The 12951-nt window shown below is 41.9% G+C and overlaps 1 protein-coding gene across 2 annotated transcripts in view; it reads right to left on the bottom strand.

The window, feature by feature from the left end:
- Nucleotides 1-12951, bottom strand: part of LOC114471097 (glutamate receptor 2-like) — a 100323-nt gene that overhangs the window by 37320 nt on the left and 50052 nt on the right. For both annotated transcript variants that reach the window (XM_028459690.1, XM_028459682.1), the window contains exon 13: nt 3882-4097. In XM_028459690.1, the coding sequence (XP_028315491.1) occupies nt 3882-4097 (216 nt within the window). The remainder of the gene's footprint in view (nt 1-3881; nt 4098-12951) is intronic.

Below are 12951 nucleotides of genomic sequence, written 5' to 3'. Positions count from 1 at the left end.
ATTAAAATGCAAAAATGTTGCAGATTCACCGCTTGAATCGCACAGATTCCACTGGACTATATGTGTGAAAGCATCCTATGAATGAATATCTTGAGAGTCCCCCCATTTCTGGTAATTTCTAAATTTATGGGAACATTGTCGTGTGATATATCGTTTCAAAGGTAATTCAATGTAGATAACAATTATGTCTCACACAATTTATTTATTACCCCCCTTTTTTCAGCAATTTCCATTAAAGTAATTTTGTCATTTATTTGTGTCAAATATTGCGACAGTTGGTGATACCAAATCATTGACACATACCTAGATATGAATGGGGCCCATTACTCTGTATGTGCCACGGGGGCCCCTGGGGGCCCCATTTTTCAAATGACTACTCCTCTGTTAATGCTTGCTGAATCGTTCTGTAATCTGACATGGATATCAAGAGCCTCAGAGACCTTTTTTACTCAGTGGAACCGAGTCATTTGACTGAATTCCTGGGAATGTGGTACGTGTCATTAGGCACAGAGACGTTCCGCGGGCCTGGCCGTAGTTCATCAGAAATAGTTTAAAGATGTTTTCAAATCCATCTCACAGCTTACGCACACCAGTTCTGTTAGTCAGGAAACATCTCTGTAGTGGATCGCTCCATTTTAGCAAACGGGGGGAATAGAGAGAGAAATACACTGTGTTCGTCTTCACTGAAGGCAAATGTTTGGTGCACTTTAGATTCTACTGCTTCCTGATGAGAAGGAGTTTAACATGACAGATGTAGTTTAAACGTCTGAGCCCACGTTTTCCTCCATCACCTGGAGCTAATAGAAGGTGAACATCTGCTGCTACCAACACACTTATTACTTTAATAAACTTTAAACTATGAACGGACTAGACGAATAAATACATCTATCACCTTGTTTCATTTCAAACATCTGCTCCTATAGTGTTGTTGAGAATAAATGCTTTAGATTCATTCTCGTCTCATTAAATTCAGATGTACTTATTATTTATATTGAAATCTGCTGAAAAACAGGTATTCATGTTTACTTATTTGAACAAAAACCGAACAGTAAAACCTTTATTTTTTAAGTTTTGGTTAGTTATTGTTTTCTATTGTTGTGAGAAATATTTTTTTATGTTACTGAATTAGCCACTGAAACTTGATAATTATTTGACTGCTTATTTAGTCTCCCACTTAAAAAGATGAGGTCTGTAATTTTCATCATAGATAAACCTCAACTACGAGAGACATGAGAAAAAAATCCAGAAAATCACATTGTAGGATTTTTAATGAATTAATTGGTAAATCCCTCAGTAAAATAAATAGTTGGTCATCTACAAACAAGCCATATTTGTGTCTCTCACAGACCTGTAACTTCTTCTTTAAGAGGCTCCTCCTCCACTCGTTACCTGTATTAATGGAACCTGTTTGAACTGGTTATCAGTATAAAACACACCTGTCCACAACCTCAAACAGTCACACTCCAAACTCCACTATGGCCAAGACCAAAGAGCTGTCAAAAGACACCAGAAACTAATCTGTAGACCTGCACCAGGCTGGGTAGAGTGAGTCTACAATAGGTAAACAGCTTGGTGTGAAAAAATCAACTGTGGGAGCAATTATTAGAAAATGGAAGACAGGGGGCGGCTCATGGGTTTTGCAGTAGCGGCTCTTGGAATCACATTTGTCATGGACGCACTGGCCTCGGGCTGTGGGATAACACTCATACTGGGCTCAACCATAGACACGTTGTTCCCAAATACCTGTTTTATGTAACTTCCACTCACTTCCTCCTCTGCTCACAGCCACCACCATTATTCCTAAGCCGCACACTGGTCACCAGACTGGCTTGATAACACAACAATAAGCACAATATACACAACCACAATTTCACATCACATCACTTGAAACTTATTGACTATTCCCCACCCATTCGTTTTCCTATCTTGTATCCCTCCTCCCTGTTAACTCCCCCCCCCCCCCCCCCCCCTCACCCTGGTGTAACACTGCCCTCTCTTTTTTACATCCTCCCTTTAATAAAGTATTTACCCTTCCCTAGGGAGGGCTGGTGATGGTCACAATTATGCAATGAAATAAATTCATTTATTTAATTGCAATAATAAAATATGCATTGCTGTTAAAAGATTGCACTTCTTGTAGTGTTAACCTTCAACAGCATGTGCAAACAAGGTGAAAAAAAAAAAAAAAAGAAAATGGAAGACATACAAGACACTTATAATCTCCCTCCATCTGGGGCTCCAAGATCTCACCCCATGGGGTCAAAATGATCACAAGAATGATGAGCAGAAATCCCAGAACCACACGGGGGACCTGGTGAATGACCTGCAGAGAGCTGGGACCAAAGTCACAAAGGTTACCATCAGTAACACACTACGCCACCAGGGACTCAAATCCTGCAGTACCAGACGTGTCCCCCTGATTAAACCACTACATGTCCAGGCCCGTCTGAAGTTTGATAGAGAACATCTAGATGATCCAGAAGAGGACTGGGTGAAGGTTATATGGTCAGATGAAACCAAAATACAACTTTTTGGTAAAAACTCAACTCGTGTTTGGAGGAGAAAGAACACCATACCTACTGTAAAGCATGGGGGTGGTAACATCATGCTTTGGGGCTGTTTCTCTGCAAAGGTACCAGGACGACTGATTCATGTAAAGGAAAGAATGAATGGGGACATGTATCGTGATTTTTTGAGTGAAAACCTTCTTCCATCAGCAAGGACATTGAAGATGAAACATGGTAAATGGTAAATAGACATGATTTATATAGAGCTTTATCACCACTGAAACAGTCTCAAAGCGCTTTACACATCAGCTCATTCACCCAATCACTCTCACATTCACACACCAGTGGGACAGGACTGCCATGCAAGGCGCTAGTCGACCACTGGGAGCAACTTAGGGTTCAGTGTCTTGCCCAAGGACACTTCGACACATCGTCAGGTACTGGGATCGAACCCCCAATCTCTCGATCAGAAGACGACCCACTACCACCTGAGCCACGGTCGCCCTATGCTGAAAGACCAGCCATGTCTTTCACAATGATCTCAAACACATCGTCTAGGCAACGAAGGAGTGGCTTTGTAAGAAGCATTTCAAGTTCATGGAGTGGCCTAGCCAGTCTCCAGATCTCAACCCATAGAAAATCTTTGGAGGGAGTTGAAAGTCCGTGTTGCCTAGCAACAGCCCCAAAACATCACTGCTCTAGAGGAGATCTGCATGGAGGAATGGACCAAACTACCAGCAACAGTGTGTGAAAACCTTGTGAAGACTTACAGAAAACGTTTGACCTCTGTCATTGTCAACAAAGGGTACATTACAAAGTATTTAGACTAACTTTTGTTATTGACTAAATACATATTTTTCACCATAATTTGCAAATGAATTCATTAAAAATCCTACAATATAATTTTCTGGATTTTTTTCTCATGTTGTCTCTCATAGTTGAGGTTTAACTATGATGAAAATTACAGACCTCTTGTCTTTTTAAGTGGGAGAATTTACACAATTGGTGGCTGAATAAATACTTTTCTGTCCCACTGTAAATAATAAATTAATTAAGTGACAAAGAAATGTAATATTTTGCAAGGGAAGCAAAAATAATATTACCTCTTTGTCCAAAGTTTGCCTCTGTGTGTTATTTACTATTTTAGAATCACTGATTGAACCTTGGAAAGCAGCATTTTATTCAACATAATCAGTTTTTATTATTGGCACCCTTTGATACAAAGAGTATTGATTATGAATTGAGAATCAGTTTGAATTGTATCTGAAGTTGTTATTGACCATGATTAAAACTGTTAATGGTTATAGAAACAGAACTATGGTAACTCTGGAGATAGAGACAGACTGTGGTGAGTGATGAAAGTATGAAACGTACCAGGAAGAGAACGACACTGACTCCAATGTAGGCGAAGACAATGCACATCCAGATCTCATAGGCCAGTGGATCCAGGAAGGAGAAAACTCCTGGTTTGGATTTCTGAGGCTTTTTGATCATGATGGAGATTCCCAGAGACATGAAAGGTTTGGAGAAGTCGATGACTTCCTCCCTAACGAGGGTGATAGTGAGAGGAGCCACTGCTATGTCTGCTTTCTGTGGGACGACAGACACACACATGGTTAATCACATACACACACTACTTGGGATGGGCGATATAGACTAAAAAAAAATACAGATCATTTCTGGTATTTATCACAATAACGATAAAAATTATGATAAATGAAAACTATAAATAAATAAAACAATTCCCAACTTAAAGTGTAAACAGGTTCCTTACAAACAGAAATTAATTTGAATAAATCAACATTAGACACATTAAAAAAAGTGTCTTTAGTTTAATGCTAACATTAATAATAAGTTCTTGACAAAAAACTTGGTGGAAATTTTGTCCCTTGGAACCAAGTTTTTAGGGACATTCTTGGCAAAGTTTTAAGACAAATGGCTTGTGGCCCTCGCTAATAAATTCTACATTGGAATTTATCATTTCGATCGTGGGATTACATATTCTTACCGGTGAGAATTATTTCCAATAAAAATCCACGTAAAAGCTGCGTCGTCATATAGGCCTCACCCTATTGGCTGATGAGGGAGTCCTTCAAACGACTCAGTCAATCAGAACGGGCTGCTATACTCCTGTTAGCTTTAACGGAAATTTCCGTGTATTTCCATGTATTCTGATGAGTTAACATCTCCACATGAAGTCTCCTCCTCACTAATACACACCGTCCCTCAATCAGTTCATTTTACTATGAACTATCACTTCAAAAGAGATCACATCTAGTCTGGACTCTGAGTCAGAATACAGACGCTATCTCTACTGAACAAACCAATGTGGTGATTGACAACTTTGTCATTTATTATTTCGTATTATTAAACAGTGGTTGAGATATCTTACATTTGAAACATATTGTACTTTTTATACACTGCTCTCACTGTAAATACATACAATCCAGCAGGGCTCCACAAACATACATTTATTACCAGTATTTCACTTTTATTTAATCAAACATCTTGCCGGACCTCCATACGGGTCTCCTGGACAGCTGTTGTTGGTAAGGATGTCCCAATTCGATCACGTGATCGGAAATCGGGCCCGATCACGTGGTTTCAGACTCGATCATAATCAGACGTTATCTACCGATCAGGACTCTGATATATATGTATATTTATTATCATTATAGGGGCGGGTGGTATACCGGTTCATACCAAATACCTGTATATATTTTTGTTATGATATAAATTATTAAAGGTATGGTAGATGTTGTTTAGCTTCCGGGTGGATCATCAAGACTATTGGTCCTCCTAATTGTCAATCATGTTTACGAAAGGCCGTCGTACGTGCTCGTGCTCGTGCCCGGTGCGCACCGGGTCCTTTGAAAATGGATTTTTACTTAGCGGTGGCGAGTCTGACATAGTGGGAAAAGTGCAAATCTTCTTTTGGTAGGTAAGCTTGTATGACCGATGTCCACACCAACTTGTAAACAGAGCTGTGCACGAGGAAAAGGGGGCTCGTGCACGCTCTCCCGCACACGTAGGCATGTTGCGCATGCGCGTTTTTTTTCAAAATGTGGAGAGGGCGTTTCTTTTTTAAACATCTTCCACAATACCTTTAATATACCGCCGTACCGGTATATTGATTACACAACATTCAGAACGTTACGCTACGCCACGTCAAACCGGAGTCTTTTCAATGTTGCACTGCAAAAGTAAACAGTAGCGCTCTGATTAGCTGCAGAACTAGTAGAACATGATGACACAGCAGAACTTGTATCAAAAAGAGGAGGAGCCCTGTCTGTTGTTTGGTCAGCAGAGCAAGTTGGATGACCTAAAACTACAAGCACATCAGGTACGGCTGCAAAACGCTGAAAAAAGGACTCCTCTAAGGATACGTTGGTTCTGGAGGCAGAGTATCAGACAGAGATCATAAAATCTATAACTAAGAGGCTGGGTCTGGTTAATTTACTGCACCAAGACTTTCAGGAAATGAAAACCAGCCTGGAATTTGCCCACCAACAAATTCAGGACTTACAAAAAAACAATCGCGATATCCATTTGGCTTTATCTGCGGTGACCTCGGAGGTAAAAGAGCTAACAAATGAAAACAAGCTTCTTAACTCACTCAGTGCCATTGACGAGATAACTTGTTCACAGCAGTGCACACTCGACCGGAGCATGAGTGGAACTCATGGATAATGTGGCGATTGTGAGATAAAACTATAAGAGGAGGATGGTGCGAGGCGACAAGATGGAGTAGTGCTTTTTTCCATGCTCCCACTAAATTAACTTCTACTATTCTGTATAGCTCGACTGAAAGCATTAACTGCTGCTGACGTTAAAAACTATTAATAACTTTGCGCGCTGAGTGAGAACATGTCTAACAGATCCAGGAAAGAGGAGCAAAAGAAGGAGGACTTGGCTGCGGGCACTATCATGGCTAAGCTAACATCAACGCTAGCGGACCACAAGGCTTCTCTCTTATCTGAGTTCAACTCTGCCTTCTCCAAACTGGAGAACAAGCTAGATGGCATTCAGACCACACTTTTGAACCACCAGAAGCGTCTCTCTTTGCTAAAGTTATCTGTCGACACGACCAGTCAGGATGTGCTGGCCATGGACACCAAGCAAACGTCCGTGGCTGAGGAGAATGCTAGGCTGAAAGCTAAGTTCATAGATTTGGAAAGCAGAAGACGTCGGAACAACATTAGAATTGTTGGCCTCCCGGAAAACATTGAGGGTCCACACCCAAAGACGTTCTTCTCTCAACTCTTGGTCGAAGTTTTTGGTGGACACACGTTAACGTCAGCCCCGGAGCTGGACCGTGCTCACCGCTCACTAACAGCTAAGCCAGGTGAGAGGCCTAGAGCAGTTGTGATATGCTTCCACAGATATCAGACGAGGGAGCTGGTGGCGTGGGAAGCTCGGAAATTGAGAGGCAAGCTGAAGTACAAGGACTCCTTGATTCATATTTTCGAGGATTACTGCCCTGAAGTATTGGAACAGCGAATCGTGTACAGGGACGTTATGAGGGAGCTCTACAACCTGGGCCTCAAACCAGCCCTCCACTACACGGCTAAGCTAATGGTTATGACCAAGGATGGAAAGAGACGGCGGCTAGCATCTCTCAAAGACGCCCAGGATTTTGTCAAGTCCCACCAGCAGGGCAGCCCGGGCTCTACAAATGACCAGTAATCTCAGTCGGTATGGCTTTAAGACTATGTTTGGTGCAACGTGACTACAATACAAGGTCGGACGGCGTTAGCATAGCCCTCTGTAGCCGTCTTTCCGGAGCTACATTGTGGTTATCAGTCTTATTAATTGGCATACGAGCCTGGTAGGAGTTAACTGTATACATGACTACTTGATGCCGTTTTTTTGTTTTATTTTTCTTCTTTTCTCTGTTAACAAAGGCGGTGTTTTGTCATGTTTAACCATGTTTTCCCCTTTACATAAGCCTAACTTCAGACCTGGCCGTTAAATGTTTCATCTATGTTTACTCATTTCATTCAACGCTCTTTGTATAACATTTCACTCATTGTATTATGCCAAAATGACGGACTTAACCAGTCTAATATACAACTGTTAGTATTGTTATATTATTATTTTAATTTCCAACCCTTTTTTTTAAATTATTATTATTATTATTATTATTATTATTATTGGATATTTAATTTATTTTATTTTTTGTATTTATTTTTATTTACAGATTTTAATTTTTTCATTATTATTATTTTATTTATTTATTTTCCCAATATTCAATCTTGTTACTCATTTATTTACTTATTTGTTATTATTTTTTCTTTAAGTTATTTTTTCTCTCCCTGAAGTTCAGAGTATTGTGCGCCATGTTTGCTGAGTGACTATGTTGCAGTTTTGATACACTTTAAAGTGTTCTGACTTAGTTTGAGCTGAACTGTTGTTCTTGGGAGGTGGAAACGCTGGAAGCCAAAATGGATACGTCCATGCAGGCGCAGGGACAGCGCCCGGCTGTGAAAAAGACACTTAAGGTTCAGTTTCGACATTGGGGTTTTCAGGTCCTCCGACTATGTTTTTGTAGGTGGTTGCCAGGTTTGATTTACTTGACATTGTTGTCTATTTTGTGTGTGAGTGTGTGTATGGGAGTGAATGCTACAGTATGTTCCTGTGTATGTATGTCTTTTGGCTTGCTTTTTTCCTCGTTCTTTCTTCTCACGCTTCTGTTTCCTCCCCTCCTTTTACCAGTACTCTCGGCAGTTACCAGTTACTACTCACCGGTCCTCCTCCCATCTGCTGGTATGCATCAGCCTGTTCTGCTCTCCTAGTTGGACATGGTGAGGTATGACCAGCACCAGTACTACACTTAGATTTATTTCATGGAACGTGAGAGAGGTAGGGAGCGCCACAAAAATCGACAGGATTCTGACTCATTTGCAACATCTTAAGGGGGATGTGCTTTTCATTCAGGAGACCCACCTTCGCAGCAGAGAGACTTCACGGCTCAAAAGAGGCTGGATCAGCCACATTTTCCACTCACAATTCAATGAAAGGGCCAGGGGCACAGCTATCCTTATTCGCAAAAATATTTCTTTTGAGCTCAGCCAAACTGTAGCAGACCCAGCTGGCCGTTATATTATTGTTTCCGGTAAGCTGCAGGGCACCCCGGTTATACTCGCTAGCGTCTATGGCCCCAACTGGGATGACAGTCCTTTTGTGACAAATATATTTACATCCTTTCCTAATATCGAAAACCATCATATCATTATGGGCGGTGACTTCAACCTGGTACAGGATCCTATACTTGACCGATCATCAAAGAAACTGCTTCGCTTATCCAATTCAGCTAAGACACTGGATACAGTTGGGTCTTACGGATCCATGGAGACATTCCTCTCCTACAACTAAACAATTTTCTTATTTCTCCCATGTACATCACACTTACACTCGTATAGACTTCTTTCTTCTTGACAGTAGGCTACTCTCCAAAATCAAGTCATGCAATTATCATAGCATTGTAATCTCTGATCATGCCCCCACCTCAGTCGATATCAATATGAACACTCAATTCAGACCCTTTAAACAGTGGCGATTTAACTCCACCTTATTGGCAGAAGACCATTACAGGCAATTCTTACACAATCAAATTAAACTGTTCTTCGAATTGAATGACTCGCCAGAGATAAGAAGAGGAATTTTATGGGAGGCGTCTAAAGCCTATATTAGAGGCCAACTTATATCCTTTGTCTCAAATCTCAATAAAACGGAAACCACTCACATTGCTGGGCTGCTCCGGAGGATTATAGATCTTGATGACAGGTATGCTTCAAACCCAGACCCGATCTTATATAAAGAGCGCCTTACCCTACAAACAGACTTTGACCTTGCGTCCATCAATAGAGCTAAACTACAACTACTCAAATCCAGACAACGCTTTTTTGAGTCTGGGGAAAAGCTGGGAGGCTCCTAGCCCACCGGGTCAGGGAAGAAGCATCCTCTAGGCTAATTACATCTATTCGGTCTAACACAGGAGAACTATATATTGATTCAACCAAGATTAACAAAACATTTGCTGCATTCTACACTACACTATATACTTCAGACTTCCCCCCTCCCTCAGATGAACTGTTTGGCGATATATCCTTCCCATCAAATCCTTGCAGAGCAGTAAATCACCCGGCCCGGATGGCTTCAGTGCAGAATATTTTAAGACATTCTCTGACGCTCTTGCTCCAGCTCTAAGAGACATGTACAATGAAGCATTTTTACACCGCCATCTCCCAGAATCTTTGTCAAAGGCCATTCTCAACCAATTCTCTCATTCTAAAAAAAAGAAAAAGACCCCTGCTTTGCAGCAGTTATAGACCACTCTCACTCCTAAATGTGGATTTAAAAATTCTTTCTAAGCTTCTCGCTCTCCGGCTCCAGCGGGTGATGCCTTCCATCATTTCGTTGGATCAAACAGGTTTTATGTCGGGCCGGCAGTCTTCCCACAACACCCAGTGCCTCCTCATCATCATCCATTCGCCAAACCCCATGTCTCTCGACGGGGAAAAAGCTTTTGTCAGGGTTGAATAGGAGTATCTATTTACAGTAATGGGTCGGTTTGGTTTTAGCGAATATTTTATTTTCTTTGGGTTAGACTCTAATACTCTTCCCCGATGGCCTTCCCCGAATAATACGCTATATTCCCCTATTTCTCTCAAAAGAGGCACTAGAAAGGGATGCCCGTTGTCACCGCTCCTGTTTGCCATTGCGATAGAACCCCTGGCTATTTGGTTGCGTGCGGAGGAGGGCTTTAAAGGTATCACCCGGTCGAACACAATGCACAAAGTCTCGCTCTACGCGGACGACCTGCTCCTGTACATCTCAGATCCTGTTAACTCTCTCCCGGTGGGACTGGACTTTCTGGAGCGGTTCGGTATATACTCCGGTTACAAACTTAATTACCAAAAAAGCGAGTTGTTTCCGATAAATTCATTAGCTAAACTGCTCCCGCTTTCTTTAGCGGCATTCAAATGGGCAGATAACGGGATTCATTACTTGGGAATCTCTATTACCCCAGCAATGTCTGATGTGCTCCGGGCAAATTTTATACTTTTATTTGAAAAGACAGAGAAGGATTTTGCCCGCTGGTCTGTTTTACCACTAACTCTGGCTGGTTGGGTTAATTTGATCAAGATGATTACTCTTCCTAAATTTCTTTAACTTTTTCAGCATGTCCCCAAATTTATCACCAAATCATTAATTGATAAATTGGACAAGTTAATATCCAAATTCTTGTGGGGAGCCAAGCCCGGCTCGAATCTGCACGTCGGTCTTACAATCTCCCAGGCGTGATGGAGGGCTTGCACTCACAAATTTTAGGCGATACTACTGGGCAGCCAACATCCAGAAACTCCTATACTGGATGGATGGAGGCTCCGAGCCCCTCCCTGCCTGAGTGCACCTTGAAACGGCAACCTTACATTTCTCACTACGCTCTGCCCTATGTTCATCACTTCCTCTCCCTTTAAAACTTAAAGGTGTTAACACTATGATGTTGATCTCCATAAGAATATGGTGCCAGCTCAGGAAATACTTGGGTTTACAGGGCCCTTCCATACTGACCCCGCTACTTAAAAACCACTTATTTAAACCTTCCCGCACTGACCCCACATTCATAACTTGGCATCACTGTGGTATTGCCGCTGTGAAAGACCTCTACAGAGATGGAATCTTCTCATCTTTTGCGGAGCTCTCCTCTAAATTTAATTTGCCAAACTCCCACCTTTTTCGTTTTTTTCAGGTGAGAGACTTCGTTAAGAAGCTGTTTCCACACTTTCCAAACCGTCCTCCGGAAACTCTGATCGATATTTTGCTATGGGCCCCAATCATAAAAAAAGTATCTCTGTGCTATACACCTCCTTAGGTTCAGTTTCCCCGAACTCTCTATCATTAATAAGAGCCTCGTGGGAGAACGATTTAAGTATGAACATATCTGATCAACAGTGGGACTCTGCCCTAAATCTGGTTCATTCCTCCTTGATATCAATCAATCAATCTTTTATTTGTATAGCGCCAAATAATAACCAATGGTATCTCAAGACACTTTACAGTAGAGCAGTCTTAAGGACGGACTCTTCATTTTATGGATACACACATATGCATATATATGTATATACACATACATATGTATCCCACACCCAACATGAATTCATCATGGCGGCAAGGAAAACCTTCTGTTAAGCAGCAGGAACCTTGTGTGGATCCCATTCCTATGATGAACAGCCATCCACGTTATGCTGTGTTGGGTGTGTGCAGAGGAAAGGGTGGAGACAGAGTTGTTGAGACTCTGTAACTCCACACTGAGGATCCCACGGACCTGCAAGACAAAAGCCAGAAGGAGTACAGGAGCAAACACACAAGGGAAGAAGCAGACATAGAGGGAGTGTTTGAGAGAGGAATGGGACCCTCTCCGGTCCCTCTCTAACCTAAATGACCTCTCTCTTAACGCCCTCTCCAACCTCTCTCCAACCGAGCATGCCAGACACCCCCCCCCCCCCCCCCGGCAGTCTATGCCTATTGCATCTTAATTATGAGCTATGAGCTGGTTCCTAACTAAAAGCTTTACCAAAGAGGAATGTTTTGACCCTAACCTTAAAGGTAGAGAGGGTGTCTGCCCCCCGAACCGTGGTTGGTAGATGGTTCCAGAGAAGTGGGGCCTGATAACTGAAAGCTCTTCCTCCTATACTACTTTTAGAGACGAATGGAACAACGAGTAGTCCAGCATTTTGAGAGCGTAGTGTTCTGGGGGGATTGTATGGCACTACAAGCTCCTTGAGATAGACTGGTGCCTGTCCATTTAGGGCTTTATAAGTGAGAAGAAGAATCTTGAATTCTATTCTATATTTTATGGGAAGCCAATGCAGAGAGGCTAATACAGGAGTAATGTGATCTCTTCTCCTAGTTTTAGTCAGTACACGTGCTGCAGCATTTTGAACCAGCTGAAGTGTCTTACGCGACTTGCTCGCGCAGCCTGCTAAAAGAGAATTACAATAATCCAGTCTAGAGGTAACAAAAGCATGGACTAGTTTTTCGGCGTCGCCCTGAGACAGGATAGATCTGATTTTAGCAATGTTACGGAGATGAAAGAAGGCAGTTCTTGAAGTTTGTTTTATGTGAGAGTTGAAGGATAAATCCTGATCAAATAGAACCCCAAGGTTTCTAACAGTTGTGCTTTGTGCCAGAGTAATGCCATCTAGGGCAGTTAGGCTAGCATAGGTTTCTCTAAGGTGTCGTGGGCCCAGTACAATGACCTCAGTCTTGTCTGAGTTGAGAAGAAGAAAATTTTGGTCCATCCAGGCCCTAATGTCCTTTAGACAGGCCTCAAGTTTAGATAGCTGATTTGTCTCACCTGGCTTCATTGATACATACAGTTGGGTATCATCAGCATAGCAGTGAAAGTTAACAGAGTATTTTCTCATAACATTACCAA

Source organism: Gouania willdenowi, chromosome 1, assembly GCF_900634775.1.
Source record: "Gouania willdenowi chromosome 1, fGouWil2.1, whole genome shotgun sequence".
NCBI lineage: Eukaryota > Metazoa > Chordata > Actinopteri > Blenniiformes > Gobiesocidae > Gouania > Gouania willdenowi.
Note: the sequence above shows the minus strand (reverse complement) of the source record. Positions and strands in the feature narration are given on the sequence as shown.